Source organism: Lynx rufus, unplaced genomic scaffold (assembly GCF_022079265.1).
Source record: "Lynx rufus isolate CCGP_SWC_20201006 ecotype Redwood Valley unplaced genomic scaffold, mLynRuf1.p SCAF_10, whole genome shotgun sequence".
Taxonomy (NCBI): Eukaryota; Metazoa; Chordata; class Mammalia; order Carnivora; family Felidae; genus Lynx; species Lynx rufus.
In genome coordinates, this window is record NW_025814824.1 from 38,244,298 (window position 1) to 38,271,314 (window position 27,017).

The 27,017-nt window shown below is 39.0% G+C and overlaps 1 protein-coding gene across 1 annotated transcript in view; it reads left to right on the plus strand.

Moving 5' to 3' along the window:
- Positions 1-26,650, plus strand: part of LURAP1L (leucine rich adaptor protein 1 like) — a 51,737-nt gene extending 25,087 nt beyond the window's left edge. The window contains exon 2 of the mRNA XM_047097960.1: positions 25,958-26,650. Coding sequence (XP_046953916.1) covers positions 25,958-26,332 — 375 coding nt within the window. The 3' untranslated portion in view covers positions 26,333-26,650. The remainder of the gene's footprint in view (positions 1-25,957) is intronic.
- The last annotated feature ends 367 nt before the right edge of the window (positions 26,651-27,017 follow it).

Below are 27,017 nucleotides of genomic sequence, written 5' to 3' on the forward strand. Positions count from 1 at the left end.
CCAGTGCTACACTATTTGATTACTACAGTTTTATAATATAGTTTGAAATCAGGAAATGTGATACCTCCTGCTTTGTTCTGCTTTCTTGGGATTTCTTTGGCACTTTGGGGTCTTTTGTGGTTCCATACAAATTTTAGTAGTGGTTTTTCTATTTCTATAAAAAAATGCCCTTGAAATCTTGATAAGGATTGCATTGAATCTATAGATGGCTTTTGGTAATACTGGTATTTTAACTATTAATTCTTTTGTTCCGTAAACACAGGATATCTTTCCGTTTATTTGTTTCTTCTTTGATTTCTTTTGCCCGTGTCTTATAGTTTTCAGTGTAGTGATTGTTCACCTCCTTTATTAAATATATTCTTAAGTATTCTATTATTTTAATGCTATTGTAAATGGGATCAATTTCTGGTTTTTTCAGAAAATTTGTTGTTAGTGTATTGAAATGCTACTGATTTTTTTTATGTTAATTTTGTATCCTACAATTTTCTGAATTCATTGACTAGATTTAACAGTTTTTTAGTTGAGTCTTTAGGATTTTCTATATTTAAAATTATGAATATTTTAACACTAGTAAGGCTTGCAGTCCAGAAACACACAACGTCTTTCCACTTATTTGTTTTTTCTTCAATTTTTTCAACATTTTGTAGTTTTCAGTATACAAGTCTTTTACCTCCTTGTTTAAGTGTATTCCTAATAAGTATTTTATTCTTCTTGATTCTATTATAAATGAAGTTGTTTTCTTAATTTCCTTTCAGATTGTTCATTGTTACCATATAAAAATGCAACTCAATTTTGCATGCTGACTTAATATTCTTCAACTTTGCTGAATTTATTTAGTAGTTCTAACAGGGTTTTATTTTTGTAGAATTTTTATGGTTTTCAACTTGTAACATTATATCATCTGTGAACAGAGATACTTCTTCTTTTCCAATTTGGATGCCTTTTATTATTATTATTATTTAATTTCTCGGGCTAGAACCTTCAGTGTCCTGCTGAATAGAAATGGTGATACAGAAGGCGTCTTCACCTTTTTCTTAATCTGGATGGGAAAGCTTTCAGCTTTTTACTGCTGAGTATGAAGTTAGGTGTGGGTTTTTCATTTATAGCCTTTATTACAGTGAAGTAATTTTCTTCTGTTCCTAGTTTGTTGAGTGTTTTTATCATGAAAGGGTGTTGAATTTTGTCAAATGCTTTTTCTACATCAATTGAGATGATAATGGGGTTTTTGACCTTCACTCTGTTAATTTGGTGTATTTGATGAGTTTTCCTATGTTGAACCATCCTTGAATTCTGGGAATATTTCCTGCCTGGTCATGTGTATAATCCTTTCAAATGTATTTTTGAATTGTATCTGGTAGTATTTAGTTGAGGGTTTTTGCATCAGTTATCAGTTATTGGTTTATAGTTTTAATTTCCTATAGTATCTTTGATTTTGGTATTCGGGTAATGCTGCCTCATAAAGTGACTTTGGAAGTGTTCCCTCCTCGTCAACTTTTTGGAAGAGTTTGAGAAGGATTGGTGTTAATTCTTTTTTAAATGTTTGGTATAATTCTTCAGTGAAGCCATTTAATCCTGGGCTCTTTTGTTTGGGGGAGGTTTTGGGTTGCTTATTCAATTTTCCTACTAGTTATACGGGACGAAAAAGTTTTCCTAACCCCTACAGGATCCCCAGCTGTGTCTGAAAATTATATTGACAAAAACATATTAACAGAAGTAAAGCACACAAATTTATTTAATATAAGCTTTGCATGACATGGGAGCCTACATAAACAAATGGGAAAAGCTGCAGAAATGACTAACCCTGAGTATTTTTATGTTAGGTTTGGTGCAGGGTGGACAGTCATGGAGAAATATGACAGATCAAAGAGTATGCCTAACTGTAACTCTGGGGAATCTTAACAAGGCCTGTTTGTTCAGATTCTTCTCAGCATCCACTTCTCTTTGGAGAAAAGAATGCTTTCCTCTGGGCATAGGGAGAGCACCTCTCACATGAAACTTTTATGACCTGTTTCAAGAGAAGAATGAAAGCAAGTGATCAGAGTGACCTTCCTGCTTCTGCTGTTTTCTCAAACTCTTTCAGTTTAAAAAGTTCAATGCACCGGGGCGCCTGGGTAGCTCAGTCAGTTGAGCGTCCGACTTGGGCTTGGGTCATGCTCTCACAGCTTGTGAATTCGAGCCCTGCATCAGGCTCTGTGCTGACAGCTCAGAGCCTGGAGCCTGTTTCAGATTCTGTGTCTCCCTCTCTCTCTCTCTGCCCCACCCCCACTTGCACTCTGTCTCTCTCTCTCTCTGTCTCTCTCTCTCTCAAAAATAAATAAACATAATTTTTTTTTTTTTAAGTTCAATGTACCAGGGTACCTGGGTGGCTCAGTCAGTTAAGCTTCCAACTCTTGATTTCATGAACTCACAGTTCATGAGTTTAAGCCCTGCTTGGGATTCTCTCTCTCCCCTTCTCTGTCCCATCCCACTCACTCACTATATCTCTGTCTCAAAATAAATAAACGTTAAAAAAATCAATACAGCAAAGTACCATTTTGGGGGGCACTCTTTCCTAAATGCCATCATAGGTCTGTTCACATTTTTTATTTCTTTATGATCCAGACTTGGTAGGTTTTGTGTTTCTAGAAATATACCCATTTCATCTAGGGTATCCAATTTGTTGGCATATAATTATTCACAGTAATCTCAGAATCGCTTTTATTTTAGTGGCATCAGTTATAATGTCTCCTCTTTAATTTCTGATTTTTGTTATTTCAGTTTTTTTTTCTTTTTTTCTTAGTCTAGCTAAGGGTTTGTCATTTTTTTTTATCTTTTCAAAAAAAACAACTGTTAATCTCATTGATTATTTTCTATCCTCTATTTCATTTATTTCTGTTCTAATATTCTTTTCAGATCTCTTCTTTCTGTTAATTTTGATTTGTTTTTCTGTTTCTCATTCCTTGATGTGTGAAGTTAGGTTGTTTGTTTGAAATATTTTTTTTTTTTTACTTTTCTGATGTAGGTGTTTTACTACTCTAAACTTTAGGGGTAAACTAAATTTTATTGAGTGCCATTGGGCCAGGATTCATGCCATGAGTGTACCTTATCTCATATAGTTCTTCCAATCATACTAACCTACTAATTGAGTAGAAAATAAACACTATTTTATGGATTAGAAAATTGACATAGAGAAAATACTAAGTTACATGTCCAATTGATCAAAATAAGGAGCTAATTAGGGGAAGAATTACACTTTATCCTTTGTCTTTCAAGATCAAACCCATGTGCCTTCTAGGGTACCAGTCTGCCTGGGAAACAATTTTCCTACAGTGTTTCCTTTGGACCTTCATAAGGATATAGCAAGGAAACACTCAAATGCCCAAAGGAAAAAAACATACAAAATAAAGCAAAATCTATTGTTCATTAGTTGGTTTTAGAGAAAGCACTTAGGTAAAATCTTTCCGTAAGTGATATAATCAACGTGTGAGCAACACTCTGTTAAGAGCATCTGAATGGCTGATTCTTTGTAGTTTTTACAATGGAAAAGAGATAGTGTCTGCATAGTGTCCTTCTTGACAAGATAAAACAGAAACTGGCACCTCTTATTTTAATTTAGACAAGGTGTAAAATTAATTGTGAAACTTAATTGTAAATTGTAAATTGTGAAACTTAATTGTAAAAGCAACTGAAAATACTTACCATTTTTACATAATGATGAGAATAAAATTCTTATCCTTGGTGCAAAACTATTCTCCCAACAAGTTGCACAAGCTGAGATGTGACGTCCTAATTATGATAATCACATTGTAGTTCCACATTGCACCTTGCCTTTAATAATATCTTTCATTCAAGAACATCTAATCATTCCGTAGGCTATAACTAGTTGAGTCTAGCTACGTCTCCCTGAAGTAACATCAGGATATTATTTTAAAGGGGGTTAAGTATATTAATGATGGCTAAAGCTGTTTAAAAAAATTTGCTGGGGTGCCTGGGATGGCTCCGTCAGTTGAGTGTCCGACTTAAGCGTAGGTCGTGATCTTGCGATTGGCATGTTCGAGCCCCACATCAGGCTCTGCGCTGACAGCTCAGAGCCTGGAGCCTGCTTTGGATTCTGGGAATCCCTCTCTCTGCCCCTCCCCTACTCATGCTCTGTCTCTCTCTGTCTCAAAAATAAAATAAACATTAAAAAAATTAAAAGAAACCTTGCTTCTGATGTAGTAAATTAGGAATTACTGGAAGTATTTCTTAGAAATCTGTATCCTTGTTCCTTTGAATGGAGCACCAGGCTATTTTTTTTTTCCTAAAAGGAAACATGAGATTCTCAAATCATCTATCATTTTAAGAAATTTTTACCATATTAACTTCATTAAAATGCTATAAGGATATAATTTAAAAAGGAAATCCTGCTTTAAGAACATTTTTTAAACAGACTCATTGAAAACTAAATGTGTTCAGTAATTAAGTTAGGAACAATTAATGTTATTGCATTGGAAAGGCATGTAACAAATTTCCTTTGTGCCTAATTAAAAAAAAAAAAGGAGAATAAACATAGACTTCAGAAAAACTTAAGTATGTCCTCAGATAGGGCGAACAAGTCAAAACTCAAGAGGAAAAGCCTATTTGTCACGAGAATTTTAAGAACAATAAGACTGGGTTTATGGGTGGAAATGAGAGATCAGAATAAGAATTTGGAGTCAAGACCTCTGGGCCTTCTATGCCATATACTTGAAAAGCACATACTTGAAGCCGTTCACCCCCATTTTTGCTTCTGATTGAAAAAAAAATGCAAAGTAGCCTTGCTTCACATATACAAATGAACTCTGTTTTGAATTCTTGGCCCTATTCCACCTAAAACTGACTGTATCACTTTGGATTCAAGAGAATGAAATAGGAGTTACTTACAGTTTAGAAAATCAATGCATTCCAGAAAGAGCTGTGCATAAAGGTAGCTGGTGTCAGAAAAGCTCTAGTCCGTATCTAACGTCATCCACAGCCAAGTGATTTTTTTCTTTGATATCCTTTTCTGTTGCAATTAGTAAAATTTTGCCACACTAAAGAACAGGCCTAAGATTCTAATGAAACCCTTTGAAGGTGTTTGGAAGGCAGCTCAAAGTCAGTAACCGACAGCACGGCAGTGAGGGAAGTCCCATCAAGAGCTTCTGTTTCAGACAGTCCGGTGAGCTTTTCTATGGAATCAACTGTCACCGCCTTTCCAGACTTATCCTTGCTCAACATTCCAGGCATGATATCCAACAAATGACCTCTCCACATTCACCTCCCACTGTATTTGAGACCTTCAGCCCTTCTGATTGGCTTGCCACATCCGGAGCATGAAATGAACTTTTACATCTCTAGATCTTTCTTTCTTTTCCCCCATTGCAGGCTCAAATGATAATGTACAGTCATCATACATACACTGTTAATGTGCTATTAATCAGATTTGGGGGCTAGAAGGAATTTTAAAGATAGCTTCCAATATTCTCATCCAACAGGAAAATGGAAACGGGAAGGTTAGGTGACTTGTTACAAGTCACGGGTTAGGTTATTAACAGAACCAAGGTGTCAGTATCCTTGCCATTCTCACTAACCCTACACCATCAATGGGTAGTTGGGTCAGAGGGTATCATAGATGTAAATAAATAGCAAATCAGCCATCACCTCTGTTTTAAATTTTTTTGTATATCCTGCTGTAAATGGATCAGTGTAGACATAAACATGACAAATTACATACATCACATTCGAAGGAGAACAAACTCACATTTCCAGGTGAAATCATCTACATGAATTAGCATAAAATTCTAGGAGAAAACTGTATTGGAAAAATGAACATGGTATTTCAGGCAACATTTCAACATTAATTTCATTTAAAATGAATGAAATAGTTTTTCAGAATGATATCCTGCAAAGGGACAGTTTACATCCTCTAGTTTCTAAAAGACTAAAGTTAGAAGCACATGCATTTAGTTACTAGTAATCTGCTGTGCCAGAGATAGCATTAAACTAATTGTGGAAAATAAAATGTAAAAAGCTCCGTAAGATCATGAGCACTGAATCATCACAATACTTGGTATATGCTGAATCAAAGAGAATCAGAGAGATAAATTCATTGGAAATTAAAGAGGAAATCCATTCCTTCGTCATGCAATTCACCTTGGTTCACACTCAAAAGACAAAAATCGTTTAGTCTAATTTGAAGAAGTAAAGTCAGGGTATGAGTGTTCTCTCATGCAATACAGGCAACTTTTCCCCTAATAAATGGGAGATAAGAAGTGATTAGGTAAAAGTAAAAAGGAGGTGAAGACCTAAGGATGCAGGTTTAACAGACACTTTTGTCACAGGAAAGTCACATTAGTAAGTCCCTTTGCATTATCGGCATTATCTATACTGTTCCAGGCCGGTCTGCGTTTATGCCAGTTCTAATAAGATTTCTCCCTATGGCTCTGTTATTCGATTCTTTCCAAGTACATTTTTCAGGAAAAAAGTCAAAAACATGACTCATACAAATATAAAACAAGCACAAGGCAAAGGTTTATTTAACTCTTTAATGAGGAGAGAACCATCAAATGGAAACAGTGGAGAAAGGAAGAAACAGAGGAGTGGAAAATAGTCCATGAGGAAAGGTGTGCTGAGTTAAATTCACCAGGAAGTGTCTTTTTTGTTTTAATAGCTGTAAGACTGGGACCCCAACAACCCACTGCCTAAATCCAGCTTGCCTGTTTCTGTAGAAGTTTTATTGGAACACAGGCATACCTGCTCACTTACAATGGCTGCTGTCCAGCAACCTTCGTGTAAGGGTTGCCCAGGGGCCCCTGCAGACTCCCAAGAATAGCTTTGGTATAAAATACATCTCAAATTTTTTCCCTTGAATTTACGTTTGTATTTTAGGAAGGCCAAACTAAAAAGGTTAAAGTTTTATTAGAATAGATTAAGCTGTTTCATTAACACATTATCATATGTGCCTAGAAACAATAAATGATTATTGTTTGGAGTAAGAAGAATACAATACAATTTTGATAAGTAAATTGCCCCCACCCCCACCCCCCCAGCCCCGCCTGCCATCTTTTTTTGGATCAAGGGCATGGCAAAGTCAGGACAAAGCACAGAAATTTTTCAGGTTAGATATGGAATCTCTACTATCTGGACAGATTACACAGAAAAATAATTTTATTATTTCTTGGTAATGCTCCCATACTAATTTTTCATTCTAACAGAAGAAAATTAAAACAAGTTCTAGATTTGAATGAATCTATTTAGCAGTAATTTATTCACAAGCTCTTTTAAAAATGTATCTCCTAATAAGTCCATTCAAAACTGAGCAAAGTTCCCCAAATTTTTTACACATTTTACTACTTTTCAGAATCACTCTTTGTGAATGACACAATTCAAGGACAATAAAGGGGGTATTTGTTTGTTTATATCAGTTTTCTATATTGAGGTAAGTTCTATGCTTCACTACTTTCTTTCACATTCTGGAACAAATGATGTTGACAACAAAAATACTCCTCTCTTTGATAAAACCATATTTTAGGTACAGTTCTTTGTCATGATTATTCCTAGTCTGGTCTCAACCATACATCTAGGCCAAAATTTTTAATTAAAGTTACTAGTCTTTCAGAGGAAAACTGGAGAGTGATCATTTCCTGTCCCTATGCTGGCAGACCAGCAAAGCTTCCACAATTACATTATAAAATCTCCGCAGCGAAAAACATACCTTTCACCTTTGTAGATGACAAAATTCATGTTCATTAAAATGACCCAAAAATATAGCCACATTATCACTGTTAAAGTAAAAAGCAAAGATATCCATGACAACTGGTAAACTGTGTGTCACTATTCTGTCTTCTTTAGAAATTATACAGATCTCAAGATTTTTATTAATTTGATTTAATGTTAGTCTAAGTTCTAAAATTAATAAATATCTTGCAGATTGTGTTCAAGCTGTCACAGAAGGATCATAATTACAGTTGGATTAAAAATATTGAGAATTTTAATTCAGTGTAGAAAGTATTGTATATTTTCTTAATCTTAAACAATATAGGGAAGAAACTTTAGCTTCTCTTATCAATAAACCAATACAACAGATTTAGGAAGTTAACATTAACCTAGTCTCTCTCATTAGAAGATAATTGAAATCTTTAAAAATAAAATTAGGGACGCCTGGGTGGCTCAGTCGGTTCAGCAGCCAACTTCAGGCCATGATCTCGTGGTTCGTGGGTTTGAGCCCTGCATCCGGCTCTCTGCTGATCGTTCAGAGCCTGGAGCCTGCTTCAGATTCTATGTCTCCCTCTCTCTCTGCCTTTTCCCTGCTCACGCTTTGTCTCTGTCTCTCAACACATAAAATAAATATTAAAAAAATAAAATTAAATAAAATGAAATTACAGTTGACCTTGAACAACACAGGTTTGAGCTGCACAGGTCCACTTAACATGTGGATTTTGGGGGCACCTGGGTAGCTCAGTCAGTTAAGCCTCTGACTTCAGCTCAGGTCACAATGTCACCGTTTGTAGGTTTGAGCCCCACGTGGGCTATCTGTTGTCAGTGGAGAGCCCACTTCAGATCCTCTGTCCTCCCCCGACCTGTACCAGTAGGACACTAAAACCATAATCTTTGAAATTTTTTTCAACTGGAGAGAATTCATTTTCATGTCCTCCAGCCCCTCTCCTGCTCATGTTGTCTCTGAAATTAAACATTTTTTGATATGAGAATTTTGTACAGTGCCGCACTATAAATATATTGTCTTCCTTATGATTTTCTTAATAACATTTTCTTTTCTCTAGCTGATTTTATTGCAAGGTTACAGTATATGATACATATACAAAATATGTGTTGATTATTTATGTTATCAATAAGGCCATGATTGATCTTGATCGGAGGCCATGAGAAGTCAGAATTTATACGTGAATTTTCAACTGTGCAGCATTCTGCACCCCAAACCTCCGCACTGTTCAGGGGTCACATATATATGTTTATTCTCAATACTGACAAAAGCAAGGAAAAGATATTTAGTTATTTATAGCCTAAAATTTCCAAACCAGTGGATGGCTAAAGATTCACTTGGATTCTGCCATAAACATGCTTCTGAGTTAGCATTATCCATGAGGAATGTTTTGATTTTTTTATTTTTCTCTTTCCCTGAAAAAGGTCAGGACATTCAGTGTATTGGAGTTCAGTTTCTTCATTTCCCTGAAATTCTGGGAATATTTATTAGCCTCTATATTTAGAAAAGTCTCCTTTTTCTTAAGGGACTTTATAACTTATCAATAGACTCTATAAATAGGAAAATATTTCATTTTCTTATCAATGAGCCGTAAAAGGTTTTTCCCAGTTTAACGCACAGACTCCAACAGGACATGAAATTTCAATTCTGCCACCTCAGGCACTTTTTAGAAAACACAGAACACACGTTCTCAAAAGGTTATCTTTCTATTCAGTGGAAATGCAATACCTTCTACATGGATTTGAGCACACCAGTAGATGAATGGTATAGACCAGCTAACCATATTCTGTGTTGTCTCTCAGTCTCACCCAACAGAGAATAGATTCACATCTTCCTAATAGAGATCACTTAGTGATCCCATCATGATACCAGATTGCCAAATATCGTCACCCCAAATGGGGAAGAATTAATAGATTATGTGACCTTGACTAATCTAGTGGTTCAGTACCCATGGGTCCCTGGAGTTGACTGTTTGCATACGTTTTATACATGAGGATTCAGTATGCAATTGTGGAAATGGACACAACTTAAACAATGAGTAAACAGAACATGTAACTATTGACCAAGAATCTGGAACAACAACAAAGGAAAAACAAACAAACAAACAAACCAACAGAACAAAAGGTACCAAATAAGAAAAAGAAAACAGAGTCGGGAAAGATAAAGTTCTAATGGTCTTTGTGACTAACTCCAGAAGCCACTTCCTGGGCAACTTGGTTTACCTAGCTCTAGCACGTGAGCCACTGGGAATCTCAAGGGAAAGCTCCAAATCCATCAAAGTATAATTTTCCTGAAATTTTTAAACATTACTGTCATATAAACATGGAGCACATGTTGAAGATTTATTTAGTTCATTTAATGAGAGAACAGCAAGATGATATCAACTGGCTCAAAAGAAATATAGAAATGGTCTCTCTATTTTCTCAGAAAATATATGAAATAATTTTCTTCAGTTAGAGACAAAATTGTTCAATGTCCAGTAAGACAATTAAACTATAATCTTTGAACTTTTTTTCAACTGGAGACAATTCATTTTCATGTTCTCCAGACACGAATCTACAAATTAGCTAATAAGTTTATAACTCTGGGCCAAAGTAGTAGTAAATAGCAGGTCACACAAAGATATACCCCTCTAGATAATTAAATAATGATTTGGCCATGAGTTAAAATATCTTTGAGGAGACATTAAAACCATTTATATATCTTCAAGTTTACGGACTCTTTCCTTGGCTATCTCCAGTCTACCAATAAATTCATCAACGTCATTTTTTACCTATATTACAGTTTTGTTGATTTACACCATTTTCCTTCTTCAAATTTTCATCTCTGTGCTTACATCACCCATCTGTTCTTGCATGTTGTCCACTGTTTTTCAGTAGATCCATTATCATATTAATCATAGTTATTTTAAATCCCTAGTCTGGTAATCCCCAAATCTGTATAATATCTGAGTCAGGTCCTGATACTTTCTTTGTCTCTTCAGACTTTGGTTTTGCTTTTTAGCACACCTTGTAATTCTTTGTTGAAAGCTGGATATGATGTAAACGAACAGGAATAGATAGGCCTGAAGTGTGAGGTTTTGTATTTGTCTGATTAGGAGTAAGACTGTTTATTGTTTGCTGTAGAGTAGGTGTCAGAGATTAAAATTGCCTCTAGTGTCTTTGTTTTTGTCTATTCTGTTATCTTTGGGTTCTCCTGGAGACTCTGAAATAGAGTCTGAGGCCTGGGATACTTTTAGCCGAAATCCCCTGTTGGTACCCAGGAGCTTTGTTGACCTGGTGGTAGGTTGTAGGGAAGGAGAACCCTTGTGTAGTGAATGATTAGGTCTCAGAATTAGTGAGCCTGAATTGGATGTTTCCCTTCCCCCATGTTGGTTAAGCTCTGGCAATAGCCCAGTAACTTAGGGTCTGGTAAAATAGTTTCCCTTGAGGACAGACAATGTTAAGGAGAACAGAGGGCTCTGAGCATATTTCAGAATGATAACTTGTCTCCTCCCCCTGCCGGAAGCATAGGGGATAGTGAGAACCTGGTGGGGCTCCTGGAGGTGACACTCATGAACATGTGGGGGTCTCCCTGAAATTGGGCCTCTTGGAGTTTTTAACTCTCAATCTAGTCTACCCTGAACCTTCAGCAATTCTTCAGTTAGAGTTTAAAGTGTTTCTACTGATACCAGCTCTACTTGGAGCGTTCTGCTTTTGGCCTTATGCTCTTAGAAAGCAGTGCGTTTCTGTATCTACTTGCTTATCTCCCAGGGGCAGTGGTTTGCCCTGTGACCTCAGTTCTCTGATGAATTTAAGAAGAGTTGTTGACTTCCAGTTCGTTAAACTCTGTTTTTTTTTTTTTGAGAGAGAGAGAGAGAGAGAGCATACATGCACAGAGGCACACATGCGCAAGACAGGGAGGGGGCAGTTAGAGAGAGAGAGAGAGAAAGAGAGAGAATCCCAAGAAGGCTCCATGCTCAGTGAACAGCCCTAGGGGGGACTCAATCCCACAACCCTAGGATCATGACCTGAGCTGAAATCAAGAGTTGGAGGCTCAACTGACGGATCCACCCAGGAGCCCCATCACTCCTGTCTTCACAATAAAAACAAAGCTGAGGTGGTTCAGTTGGTTGAGCATCCCACTCTTGATTTAGGCTCATGTCATGACCCCAAAGCATTGGGGTCATGATCTGCATTTGGCTTCCTGCTGAGCATGAAGCCTGCTTGGGATTCTCTCTCTCTCTCTCTCTCTCTCTCTCTCTCTCTCTGTCTCTGTCTCTTTCTCTCTCTGCTCCTCCTTCCCTGCTTGCTCTCTTTCTCTCTCTCTCTCAAATTGAAAAAAAAAATTAAAAAAGAAAGATAGGAGTGATAATTGCCATGTGCTTTACATGTCAGACTGGAATCCAATGAATAACAATCAGCTTCATTACTTATTTGCTGTAATAATGACATTATTTTTATTAGATAAATTACTATGTAAGGCCATGGCACAGAAAAAGCATTCAATAAATGACAGATGTTTTTAGCAATATTCTTAAAGCTAATGAAACAAGACAAATGAGACAAAATACATCACTAGACATGATAGTCAATGCTTTATCAGCAAATGTTGCAATGTGGCAGGTGTTTGTCATTGGCCACTCTTCAGGGTATGAGATCACTGCTCTAACTAATATCATCTGGAAAGTCCCACCCAAAGTTTCCCAAATGAAACGGCCAGTGTTTAGACATCATATACAAAACAAAATTGATCTTCAGCATCATGAAGTGAAACATTTCAAATATTACCAAATTATCAACATTGGGTAAACATGAATGATTGTAACAAAATGCCAGTGCCTCAGTTATGTTTCCTGTGCAAAAGGACCATTCTATAAAAGGCGCTTCATAAAGAAAATGGGTTAACGTGTGAAAAACAAATCTGGCTTATGGGAGGCACTAAATAAATGCAACTCTTATCCCTATCCTAATCTCATTCCCCCTTTTCTCTAGTGAGGCCAGACTGAAGGGGATTTAAATGGGGAATTATGAAAAGCAAGCTTACAATTTGATAGATTCCTCAGTATTGAAAATTCAGTGATGTCAGCTTCATTAATCTTTACTATATTCTAAACCCTTAAAATTATATCTGAATGTTATTGTCTAAGTTTAGTTGATTATCTTATCATTGTATACCTTACTTTCTATGGCCCTTAAATTATATGGCATATGGGGGTTCTCATGTGGCTCAGTTAAGCATCCAGCTCTTGATTTCAACTTGAGTCATGTTCTCATGGTTTGTGAGTTCGAGTCCCACATCAGGCTCTGGGCTGACAGTGCAGAGCCTGCTTGGGATTTTCTCTCTCTCTCCCCTTCTCTCTCTCTGCCCCTCCCCATTCACATATCTCTCTCTCCCCATGAGTCAGGGAGGGACACAGAATCTGAAGCAGGCTCCAGGCTCCAAGTGGTCGGCACAGAGCCCAACACGGGGCTCAAACTCACGAACCACAAGATCATGACCTGAGCTGAAGTTGGATGCTTTACCAACTAACCCACCCAGGTTCCTCTAGAGAATATATTTATAAGTGACCTTCATTGAAAGCATCCTGTGTCAGATACCAGAGGAATCATCTGTTGTTTCTCCTTTAGGGTAATAAATTACCATTTCTTATGGGGAAAATGGTGATCCTGTGGGAGATGCATATGGCCCCCTCTTGAAGAGCTTAACTTCCTTGAACATTTTCTGTCTCCATCAATAAAGATTTAACTACTCTATTTGTTAACTTTTATCCAGACTCTACAACAGTGAATCAGCAGAGTAGCGTTACATGGGCACTGTGGTCCAGCATCCATCACCCAACATTATCCACAAGTAGAAAGATCTCTAGGCTCTTGCTACTCAACGTGTCCATATACCAAGAGCACTGGTTATTAGTTGTTCATGCTGAGTAACTAATACCTCCAAACTTAGCAATGTGAACAACAGACATGTTCTATGTCATGGCTTCTGTGAGTCAGAAGCCTGAGCACAGATTAACTGAGTGTCTCTGGCTCAGGGTCTGTTCACAAGTCTTCAGTCAACATGTTGGCTAGGGCTGCAGTCATCTCAAGGCTCAACTCAGGAGGCTCTGCTTCCAGCCTCACTCATATAGCCAGTAGCAGTTGGCGGGCCTAGGCCTTGTTAACTGCTGTCCAGTGATATCAGTTCCTTATCATGTAGATCTCACAATAGGACAGTTCATCGCCTGGCAGATGGTTCGCCTCAGAGCAAGCAACAGAGTATACCTGAGATGGAAACCGGTCTTTTTGTAACCTTTTCTCAGGAGAGACATCCCATCATTTTCACTATAATCTGTTCCTTAGAAACAAGGTAATAGGCCCAGTCCACACTCCAGGGCAGGGAACTAATGGGAGTGTGGATACCAGAAGGGGGTTACCGGGAGTCCTCTGAGAGGCCCCCAAGGATTTCCTGGCATCCGCCTGGGGTGTGTTAGAAATGCATGATCGTGGAACTAGTGAACGGGATCTGAATTTTAACAAGACTCTCAGGTGACCCATATGCATGTAAAGGTTGAAAAGCACTCCTCTAGGGAGCAAGGCACATGCCCTTTATTCTGTCACAGAGGCTTGCTTCTGAGCTTAATGTTACTTACCAGTTGATGTTACTTTCCAAGGAGTGCAAAGTCAGTTTTCCTCACGACTCAGTTCTCCCCTGCCCACAAAAAGAAAAAAAAAAAAAGGGAAGGTTATGGAAATACTACTGTGCTGAAGACAGATTAGAAAGAGAATCGGGGGGCACCTGGGTGGCTCAGTCGGTAAATGTCCAACTTCAGCTCAGGTCATGATCTCACGGTTCGTGAGTTTGATCCCCGCATCAGGTTCTGTGCTGACAGCTCGGAGCCTGGAGCCTGCTTCGGATTCTGTGCCTCCCTCTGTCTCTGCTCTTCCCCCACTCACCTCTGTCACTCTCTCTCAAAAATAAATAAACATTAAAAGAAAGAGAATCGGGAGACTGGGGAAGAAGTGGGGCAGGAGGATTATGTCGAACAGATTGAATACCAGCATCAAGAAGTCTAGGGGCGCCTGGGTGGCTCATTCTGTTGAGTGTTCGACTTTGGCTCTGGTCACGATCTCACAGCACGTGGGTTGGAGCCCCGCGTCGGGCTCTGTGCTGACGACAGCTCGGAGCCTGGAGCCTACTTCAGATCCTGTGTTTCCCTCTCTCTGACCCTCCCCCGTGCATGCTCTGTCTCTCTCCGTCTCAAAAATAAATAAACATTAAAAAAATTTTTTTTTAAAAAGAAGTCTACAGTACTGTTTCCTCAAAACCTCTTAAGTGCATTGCTAAATAACTCTGCATTAAAAATGCTATTTATAATGGTGGCCCATTACTAATTGATTCAGCTCAGTTCTACATGGTTCTTTTTATCAAGATAGGGAAGTGTGCAGCATATTTTGGAAATATATCCATTAAAATTATAATATAAAATGCAAATGCTTACATTATTTTTAGATATCTCTAGTCCCTTTCCAAGTATATTTCATGTCTCAATAATGCTTAAATAATTATCTATATTCAATATTTGAAATCTTTCCATAGAAAACACTAATAACTTTGGGATAAATATTTAAATTTTCCTCAAATTATGTTTAGTGGAAAGGATAAAATTACATTAAATTTTTAATCCTGAATAGAAAAATAAAAGCCCTTAGGGGAGAAATGAAAGTCTCTAATTCTCTAATCTACTTATCATAAAATGCACTGGGTTAGGCAAAGCCTTTACTCTTCCTGTACCTTTAATTCAATAGCAAAAAAACAATATGAATCACTGAATTTTACTTTTTTTTTAATTTTTTAAATTTTATTTTATTTTTTAGAGACAGAGCACAAGGGGGTGGGGGAGGGGCAGAGAGCGAGAGGGAGACATAGAATCCAAAACAGGCTCCAGGCTCTGAGCTGTCAGCACAGAGCCAGACATGGGGCTCGAACTCACAGAACATGAGATCGTGACCTGAGCCGAAGTCAAACGCTCAACCAATTGAGCCAGGCTGGCACCCCTGAATTTTACTTTTGAAACCAATGTTGCACTGTATGTTAACTAAAATTTAATTTAAAAAATAAAATAAAATAAAATAAAATAAAATAAAATAAAAGTGGGCAGAGGAATATAGCCAGTTTTCCAAAGAAGATATACAGATGGTCAACAGGTATATGAAAAGGTGCTCAATACCATTAATCATCAGAGAAATACAAATCAAAAGCATAATGAGATATTACTTTACACCTGGTAAGATGGCTGTTATCAAAAAGAAAATAAATATTAAGTGTTGACAAAGATGTAGAGAAAAAGGAACCCTGTGCACTGTTGGTAGGAATGTAAATTGTTGAAGCCACTATGGAAAACAATATGGAGGTGTCTTAAAAAATTAAAAATTATGTCGCTTCTGGGTATATATCTGAAGGAGACAAAATCACTATCTCTAAAAGATATCTGCACTCCTTATTTTCAGTAGAGCATTAGTTACAACAGCCAAGTCATGGAAGCAACCAGGTGCCCATCACTGGATGAATGGATAAAGAAAATGTGAGAAAATGTGATACACACATGCACACACACACACACACACACACACACACAGGAATATTACTCAGCCATAAAGAGAAGGAAATTCTGCCATTCGTGACAACGTGGATGGACTCAGGACATTACACTGAGTGAAACAGAGAAAGACAAAGAGTGTTTGATCTCACTTGTATGTAGAATCTAAACAAACTGAACTCACAGAGTCAGAGAACAGCTTGGTGGTAGCCAGAGGTGGATGACAAACTTCCAGTTACAAGATAAATACGTTCTGGGGATGTCATGTACCGCATGGTGACCAAAGTTAACAATACTGCATCGTGTATCTGGAAGTTGCTAAGAGAATAGATCCTAAAAATTCTTAGCAATACTGCATCGTGTATCTGGAAGTTGCTAAGAGAGTAGATCTTAAAAATTCTTAACAATACTGCATCGTGTATCTCCTGGAAGTTGCTAAGAGAGTAGATCTTAAAAATTCTTAACAATACTGCATCGTGTATCTGGAAGTTGCTAAGAGAATAGATCTTAAAAATTCTTAACAATACCGCATCGTGTATCTGGAAGTTGCTAAGAGAGGAGATCTTAAAAATTCTTATCATAAGAAAAAAAAATTAAGTATGCAAGGTGACGAAAGATAATTTATTGTGGTAGTTATTTCACAGTATGTACATACACCAAATCATCATCATTAGGTATGCATACACCTAAAGCTGACACAATGTTATATGTCAGTTGTATCTCAAAAAACCTTAAATTATGCATCGAAGCCTACAAACTAAGACGCCATATGAAAAACAAAGGTTATAAATGTTCAAAACCATCACTTTTTAATGTTTCACTATTAATAATTTTCTTGAGGTTATTTAAAATATTTACTGTACCCACAGGGAGAAAATATTACCTAATGCTGGGCTACTGAGCACCTTTTCTCAGCTTCGTGTTTAGCGGCGTCACATTGGGAGCTTGCAATTAGCCATGGTTGGAGTATTGACAGCACAGAAATTAGAAAACGCTATCAATCAGAACTTGACTTTTATTTTGTTGACTGTCTTTAAGACAGTGATGGAGACAATGTTAATATGGCAGATTAAATTTAGAAGTGTGTCATGTCCTTAATTATTACATTTTTGATAGCATATAAAGTTGGGAGATATTAAAAAACTCTTGTCCAAGTCACTAAAGATCACTAATAAACCTGTAAAGTTTTGACCTGACTAGTGCTGAACCACGTAACTAGGCTGAAGCAGAAACAGGCTTCCCTTTAATGAATATAATTTGTGCCAGGATGAGAAATTGTTTAAAAGTGGATCACATAGGGGCGTCTGGGTGGCTCAGTCAGCTAAGCATCCGACTCTTGATTTTGACTCACGTCATGATCTCACGGTTCATGAGTTCAAGCCCCACATCGGGCTCTACACTGACAGTGCAGAGCCTGCTTGGGATTCTCTCCCTTTCCCTCTTGCTGCCCTCTCCCTGCCTATAAATAAACAAACAAACAAACCAAACTTTAAACAAGTAGATCACATAGATTAATGACAAAACGATTGAAAAAAGAGTGATTGGTGTCAACTCCTTGTTATATGATGGTTGAACTGTAACGATAGGTTGCCGTACATATAAGAATTCAGCAAAAAATGTACAGAAAGCATTTTCTGAGAATCAACTAGTTACACACACACACAAATCTATACACAAGTATAATAAAAGGTAACGTACATTTTAGTATTATTTGTAAAGTGTGTGCTACACATCTGTTATATCAGCACGATTCTGGTGGCGCGTGAGTGTGGTTTTCCCAGGGAGTCAGTTGTTGGACATTTGCCACGTCACCCTGCCTCCTCCTTCCTTCCCAGTGTGAGCGGGGCCACTCCGTATCACAGGAGCCCATCGTCATAGCCTCATCTGCCACGTAAAAATGCCGTTTTAAGTTCTAACCGGGAAAAATGCACAGGCAGAAAGAATATTTGTTACGACTTAGTGGGGACACTTCTGGTCTGGTCCTTGTTCTATTCACGTGCGGTTCTCTGCTACAGATATCTCAAGTCCGTGTTTTTCTTAACGCATTCCAAATGAATTTCTGCTCAGGTGATTTATATTCTCTCTCATTGCCCCAAAGACGTTTTGCATATGCATATTGAAAGCACTCAGGAGAAACAATATTCGCTGTATCAGAGTATGGGAAAGGAATTGACATCGCAGGCTCTAAGTGCTGATTGGATTCTAGCACCGGACAGAAGAGGACTGAAAAGCTCCCTGGTCTTATTTTGGTGATCAGAGGATTCGCCAGCAGGGAACTGTGTGGCACTCGTGAGTAGGCCTGGTGGCAGGAATTTATATTTGACATTCGGGAGAGTCACATGTGCCCCCTTTCAAATAAACCAGATGCAGCTTCCTAATTTATCAAAACATTAATCAGTTAGCTGTGCAGATGACAGTGGTTTTATGTACGTAATTTAGTCTCGGGGGAAATTACTCTTCTATAAGGTTTTGGGAAAAGAGAGAACTGTTTTAGTTATTGTTCAGTTTCACAGAAAAACACCACAAATGGAGGAAGACAAAGCTGATATAAAAATGGAATCCTCCGTTGCCCAATTAGAAAGAAATTTTGTTGTAAATTTCAAACTGCGTGAGAAGGCAGAGGGAATTTCTGGCAAATAGCACTTGTAAAAGGCCGCAGGCTTTTCTCCTGAAGCATTTGAAACCAAAAGCTGTGGATGGAAATGTTGTACAGTGCCTTCTCGGACTGCAAAGAGACAATAATATCCTTATGGATCCTCTGAGAATACAGTTAGAGAAGTGGTTTATAAATACAGCTATTAATAAAACTGCCAGAAATTTTAAGGATGGGTAGGCAGAAAATCTTCTGTGATCATCAAATTGAGGATGTGGTGAATTTGGAGAGGGAGCAAATTTGGACTCGATTAGATTAGGCAAGGGAACACACAAATAAACTGGGATAAACTGGGAAAACAATATTCCAAACATTGTTATAGCAGCCTTTTAATAAGGTAGAAAAAGATGCCTTTAACTTTTTTTTTTTGTATATTTGGAAATAAATACAGCTAGAAAAAAAAGTCCTTCTACCAATTTCAAATTTGAAAAATACGTTCCTCTGAATTAGGAACTAGGATTAGAGCATCACATTAAAAGGCAAATCTGATCTGTTTTCCTTCGTGTATGTGATTATGGACTTACAAAGTCATCTTTCTCCCTTCTAATTCATACTGCAGCTTGCTGGACATTTGGGATTTAGGTCATGGATAGTGCAGATTTTACGTTAGAAGGTACATACCTAGGAGATGGCCTGCTTTTATCTGACTAGTCGATCCTTGTAAACAAAAGGGCTGGAGTGCTGTCCACGCCTCCAGTATGACGAGACAGAGCCAACACTGCCCGTATTTGGAAGACACATTCCACAGCCCATGTACACATTTATGAACATAAATAGGCATATGGAAGATGATATGTATGTTTATCCTGGGGCGGAACACAAACCAGAAGCCAAACAGAAAGAGCTAAAATTACTGTCCTCTCCCAATTTCTGATAAGGAGATTAAAATTCACGGAGAGCTCAAACTGCTGGCTCGGGCCAGGAGTTCTTACTAGCTAAAACTTTGGCTGGAGCTGTTGACTAGCAAAACTGATGGCTCCCTCTCCTCCAGAGCCCACGTACTTTTCTCCTAGCAGAAACAACCTAGTAATCAAATGGCCACAGGAATGACCAAAGGATCCGGGATGTCAAAATGGAGGGAAATCCTGACATGATCCGATCTGCAGATCCTTTGGATCAAATAACATCATCATAAAAAAAAACAAAAAACAAAAAAAAAACACCTCAATGTGAAAAGCAGACAAGTGCTAGGTGGTTCCTGAGTTGAGTTAAATTTTCAACCCCGGCAGAAATGACCTTTGTTCACAAACTGCTTTATCACCTCCACCGAGGCAGGTGACTCACTGGAGCTGAGAATACAGCCTCATCATTGTTCCTCATGAACGCAGAGGCCGAGGTCCCGTGTGCCCAGCCACTTTGCCCAAAGCTCACACAGGTTGACAGTGACAGTGACTGGAACCCTGTGCCTCGTTCCTCACATAGCAGCACAAAAGAAGTTGACTTGTTTAGCAACTCCCTGGTTCACTGCAAATTTGACCGCGTTCCTGCCTTCATGGATTCATTATGCTAATTCATAACCTTTGTAGTCTTTCAGTGTTAGAATGATGGCCTAGAGGAAAACACAGATCTGGAAAAGCTTATTATTAAGAATATTTTGCTGTTGGGGCTCCTGGGTGGCTCAGTCGGTTAAGAGCCCGACACTTGGTTTTAGCTCAGGTCCTGATCTCAAGTTCGTGAGTTTGAGCCCTAAGTTGGGCTCTGTGCTAACAGCGCACAGCCTTCTTGGGATTCTGTCTCCCTCTCTCAGCCCCTCTCCTGCTCAGGCATGCTCTCTCTCTGTCTCTCTGTCTCTCTCTCTCTCTCTCTCTCTCTCAAAATAAATATATATATATATATTTTTAAAAGACTATTTGGGGTGCTTGGGTGGCTCAGTCAGTTAAGTGACCGACTTTAGCTCAGGTCATGATCTCATGGTTTGTGAGTTCAAGCCGTGCATCAGGCTCTGCTCGGACAGCTCGGAGCCTGGAGCCTGCTTTAAATTCTGTGTCTCCCTCTCTCTCTCTGCCCCTCCCCCACTCGTGCTCTCTCTCCCTCTCTCTCTCTCTCAAAAATAAATAAATGTTAAAAAAAAAATAAAGGCGATTTCCTCTTTCCGGATCTCTCATTTCAAGTTCTGCTGTACACCCAGCTCACTACTTGTCCAAAAATGATATGAAATTTCAGCATTCACCCCATGTAGAGACCTGCTATGTTACAATCCTGAAGCGTGAGAGACTTCGGTTAAGCCTGAAGGTGAATTACATTGCGATAACTACAAGGACCAAAGTGGGGGAAGAGGGAGGAAGAAAAGAGGGAGTGACCTTCACACCTCTATGAATCAATCAGTACAAACCTTTTTCTTTTTCTTTCTTTCTTTCTTTCTTTCTTTCTTTTCTTTTTCTTTCTTTCTTTCTTTCTTTTTCTCTCTTTTTTTCTTTTTTCCTTTCTTTTTCTTTTTTTTCTTTTTCTTTCTTTCTTTCTTCCTTTCTTTCTTTCTTTCTTTTTCTCTCTTTCTTTTTCTTTTTCCTTTTCTTTTTCCTTTCTTTTTCTTTTTCTTTCTTTCTTTTTCTTTTTCCTTTTCTTTTTCCTTTCTTTTTCTTTTTCTTTTTCTTTTTTTTCTTTTTCTTTTTGTAAATGCCCTATTTGTTCCCTTTGTTTAACTCATTTCATCAAGTGTTTACAGAATACCTGTGCGTGTGCTGTGCTAGTACCGGTTATCACATCAGAACAAACAGAATGGTGTTTGGAATGTGAGTCACACCTTGAAGTCCACATCCTTTCAGAGACACTATCTCAGAATCTGTACATTTAAGCTAGGAATGCCAGTTTCCTTGTGCCAGGTACTCAGTGTTTGCATCCTGTGAATGAATCCAGATGGGATTGCACGCTGAGAATGCTTCAGTACGGAAATGCTCTTTCCAGAAGCTGCCTCTCTCCTCCCTCTCAAGTCCCATATCACTGACCCACCGCAAAACCCAAGGGAGGCGTGTTCTTGACAGATGGTCCAATCTGAGGCAATAATTCCGCCCTTGAATGAATACCAATCAGGCACCTGCTACGTGCCCAGCACTCTTGCACGTCTTGGGCACAGAGTGGTGACCAGAATGGACCAAATTCCCTGCACTCTGTGGTGCTTACATGCTCATGGGGAAAACAGAACATAAATATAATAAGCAGGATGATTTCAACTAGCTGTAAATATTGTGAGGGGAACCCAAAAACCATAGAAGAGTAGTGTTGAACTCAGCATGGATTGGATACCATGATAGATCAGGAAAGTGTTCTCCAAGAAAGGGAATGTAAACCCAGACCGTGACCAGGGCCTCCCAACTCTCTATATCCTTAAAGTTACTGGACCTTATAAGGTCTCAGGTGAAAGAACTGGAAGTTCCCTACCAACGGGCCAGGCTACTGTCTCCTTGATAGATGGCCAGACATTCTAAAGACGGACATGAGAAACAGGGAGGAAAGGCGGGGTAGCTACCAGAGACAGAAGCATCATTGTGATTTAGTTCCGCGACAGATGGCTCAGACTTTCAAGGTTCATTGGCGATAGCAAAACCACACCTCAGTTCCAGGAGAAAGCGGTAGGAAGCAGCCTAGAGCTCCAGGTAATGGACAGGCAGCCATGTGAACCGGCCGGCCCGGCACTCCTACAGCAGACAGCTGTTTACTCTCTCCCCAGGAGGACAGAGGTGGAAGTTAAATCTGTAATCACTATCAGATTACAACTGACTTGCTTTCGTCATGTTTCCCCCAGCCGTGGTTCAATGGCCTGTGAATGTTTACCTTCAGTAGAAAAAGATTAAAAAAAAAAAAACTGGTCAAAGGAAGCTTTTGTGACTTCATAGTCTACTCCTCTCTGATTTGCATTGCTCAGTGAAATTGAAAAATTTGTATCTGATGCAGTCACTGTGTGACTCAGACCAAAACTGCTGGAAAAAAATTGTCCTGAGTATGCTAAAACCCCAGAGTGACACATTTGTTGGGAATGTGCATTATTACCGCCTTAAGAGCCGAACTTTCACACATCTAAAATTATGCCTATTTCTTTTTTCTTTTTGAAGTTTATTTATTTATTGGGGGGGGGGTGGGGAGGGACAAAGGAAGAGGAAGAGAGGGAATCCCAGCCAGGCTCCGCATGCTATCAGCACAAGAGCTCGACTTGGGTCTCGATCCCATGAACCTTGAGATCAGGACCTGAGCCAAAATCAAGAGTCAGGCGCATAACTGACTGCGTCACCCAGGGGCCTACTTCTAAAAACATTATGCCTATTTCTAAAAAAAAAAAAAAAAATCAGTGCTCAGGTCAGACGTTAAGATATGGAAAAATTGTAAGACATTTCTTACATGGGCCAGCAGAGGAGGCTGGACTCAGCTTTAGTGCTTGATAGAAGCAGAGGACTTCAGGAATGGGGAGGATTTGAAGAGGAAGAGAAGAAGTAGTTCAAGGGAGGGGACTAACAGAGAACACACCCGCAGCTGGAAAAGACCAGAACATTTTCACGCGACAGGGCGGGGCTGCGAACAAATGCAGCTGTGGCTTATTTGGAGAGCTGACGGGAAACGGTCCCATTTATGTCGCACCATGCCTACAGCGGGCACAGCGTGTTTCATCAGCTACAGATGCCTAACAGAAGAATTTTGTAAGACTTTGGCTCATATGGGGTTTCTAGGCTCTTCAGCAGACCTAGACAATTTGTTGCTTGACAAATATCTGTTGTATCACGTGTAACCTGAACAGTATCTTGATGGCCCATGGGGTGTGTGGGTGATTATGAGCAGGAAGACCACCAGAAAGCCTCCTTCCTCAACACAACACCGCTGCAAGGTCACTGAGCCAGCAGTGTCACTGAGACACTAAGACAGACAGGAAAGCCTCTCAAAACGTACTCAGTTACCATTCTTCCGTTCATGGACACCTCAGAGATGAATGATTGTCACTGTTACCTTCTCCACAGTTGGTTTTGGTCTTTTCTCAGAGAAGATAAGGAAGTTACCCTGGTTACTATATGTAATATCCTCACAAAACGAAGGGTTTAAAATCGTACTTTATGCTTTTTTGGTATTTATACATACATAACTGGTAACCTCACATCTTCGAAGTCATTGATAGACATTCTATCTCTCCTAATGTTTGTTCACTACAATCACTCAATCCAAAGTTCACCTTCGGTTATGGATTAACTCCTAACCAGGAAGTACTTTTATAATATGAATGCATACATTTGAAGACAATAGGCTCCTTTCTCCCTTAAGGCTTGAGTCACTCATGACTGAATGCCTTTAATAATTCTAGAAACCCACAAGTCTGAATTAGCCTTGTATCTTAAAGAAAGAATCAGCGGGGCGCCTGGGTGGCTCAGTCGGGTGAGTGTCCGACTTCGGCTCAGGTCATGATCTCGCAGTCTGTGAGTTCGAGCCCCACATCGGGCTCTGTGCTGACAGCTCAGAGCCTGGAGCCTGCTTCGGATTCTGTGTCTCCCCCTCTCTCTGCCCCTCCCCTGCTCATGCTTTGTCTCTCTCTCTCTGTCAAAAATAAATAAACATGAAAAGAAATTAAAAAAAGAAAGAATTAGCAAAGCCCAGCCTTTTAGATTAATGACCCCAAAAATAAACATTAAAAAAAATTAAAAAAAAAAAAAGAAAGAATTAGCAAGGCCCACCCTTTTGGATTAATGACCCCAAATTGAAACAAACAAACAAACAAAACAAAACAAAACCAGAAATTCCATTTCAAACCATAATGAATGTGACCAGGACCTCTGGTGGCCAAATGTATTCCTGGCTCCTAGTCTAGGCACTGGAATCTTTATGGGAGCTATGTCTCTTCACTTCCAACTAGAATAGGGGCAATCATGAGAGTTCGTGCAGCCTACCTCTTTCCATATTCTACAGAACCACCACACTTTTGATATTAGTGAATGTCCCCCATTTAACTGTAGGGCCTATAAAGAAATTCTACTTTGTGCTGTGAGACAGATTTCTTTGAAGTCGTTTAGGACTACACACCTGGAAGGCACCTAGGGAAGTTCTAGAACTTTCTCAGATTTTCATATACCAATTTGGAGTGGGACTTCCCCTGACATGTCCGAGGCAAGTAACCAGGTCTATAGAAGACAGCTGTATGCTTCATCTTGTAAAGTGGAACAGTATTGGTTGGCATCCTTTTGGATTCAAGGAATATTAAAGCAATTTGTTCTTAAAAAGAAAAGCATTATTTAGTACTATGTATTTGTCAATATAGCTATAAAGAGTGCAGACCTTTTCTGTACTCTTAACTCTTTTCTGTAGATTTCAGCTTCTTCATCTGTATAATGGGGATAAAAATAATAATCTGTGGTAACGGGTTGCTATTAATGAAGGTTGGACCTTGCATAATGATGTCTGGTACATTATCATGCAAAAACCAGGAGCTGCTACAATGGTAGTGATTCCTTAATTTCTACACATTTCTCTTCTTCCCACCTCACAGCATCTACATATATATATATATATATCCCCAGGTAAATATGGATAAGTGATTAGTCTGGCCAGAGAGAAGATGTGTTTCTCAGCAGAAAACCTGACATTCAAAATGGTATTCCCAGGCAACTTGGTTAGGGCCAGGGATGCCGTGGGAGTTTTACAGTCCCCTTTGGACCCGATGCATCTGGCAGGAAGTGAGTTGTTTATGACTTTTGCCATCGGTCAGGAGATTTCCAAAGATCCTGAGATGGAATGAATTTGTATTCTGTTCTGTGCATTGCAAGTTATAGACTGCAGAAGACAGGATTCAAATGAATTTTGAGTCTTTCAAAAATGTAGATGGGGCACCTGGGTGGCTCAGTCGGTTGAGTGTCCGGCTTTGGCTCAGGTCATGATCTCACGGTTCATGGGTTCAGGCCCCACGTCGGGCTCTGTGCTGACAGCTCAGAGGCTGGAGCCTGTTTCGGAATCTGTGTCTCCCCCTCCCTCTGCCCCTCCTATGCTCATGCTCTGTCTCTCTCTGTCTATCAATAATAAATACACGTTTTAAAAACAGGTAGAATAACTGGCGTGTCTTTCGTCTCCCCCCTCTTCCCCGTAGGTTAACCTCAGAGCCACAGATGTGAGGCTCATGCGCCAGTTGCTTGTTATCAACGAGAGCATTGAGTCCATCAAGTGGATGATTGAAGAGAAGGCCACCATTACCAGCCGAGGAAGCAGTCTCAGTGGCAGCCTGTGCAGTTTATTGGAGAGTCAGAGCACCTCCTTACGTGGCAGCTACAATAGCCTGCATGATGGCAGTGATGGGCTGGATGGCATCTCCGTGGGGAGCTTTCTGGACACTCTGGCAGATGATGTCCCAGGCCATCAGACCCCATCAGACTTGGACCAATTCAGTGACAGCTCCATAATAGAAGACTCACAAGCACTGCACAAGCACCCCAAACTGGATTCTGAATACTACTGCTTTGGCTAATGACCCAGTTTTTTGCATGGGATTGGTGTGCAATTAACTTGTATTTATCCTTCTTCTCCGCTGCTATCTTTTTGGTGTGATTTTTTTTTATATATATATATGACAACCTTTTTAAAAGAAGCTTATTTTGAAACTGCTTGATGATAGTTCTGTTGCTCCTAATATTTCTCATCTGGACTGATTGATCTTTCTCTCGTACATCTCTATTTTTATTTATTACAATGATTTTTCTCCCTTCTTTACAGTGGCACAAGTAAAGTAGGGGGAAAAAGAATAAGCAATAATTATGTTTTTGCTTTTGTTTTCAGAGCAAGGGGTCAGGGATTACCAAAAAATAAATCTTTGCTAAATTTTACAATAAACCAAAGTGTGACAACAGTTTATTTTGTTCTTTGTATGCTTAAACAATTCAAAGTTTCATTTTCCAGAACATACTGAAGTTTATTAGGATTTGTATCATAGGTTGGACAAAACAGTTGCAACAAACGTAGGCATTATTTGTAGGCAAAAACTTCCTAGTATAAAATAAACAATACAGCTAGTCACATACTTCCACGTGGCGATTATTCGGAAGCCACAACTCTGTGAAATCTGCTCACTTCAACTTTGAGTTCATACTTTGGATCGTACTTTTGTCTTTAGTGACTCTAACTCAAACTATATAAGCTTAGTTGTGTGATAATAT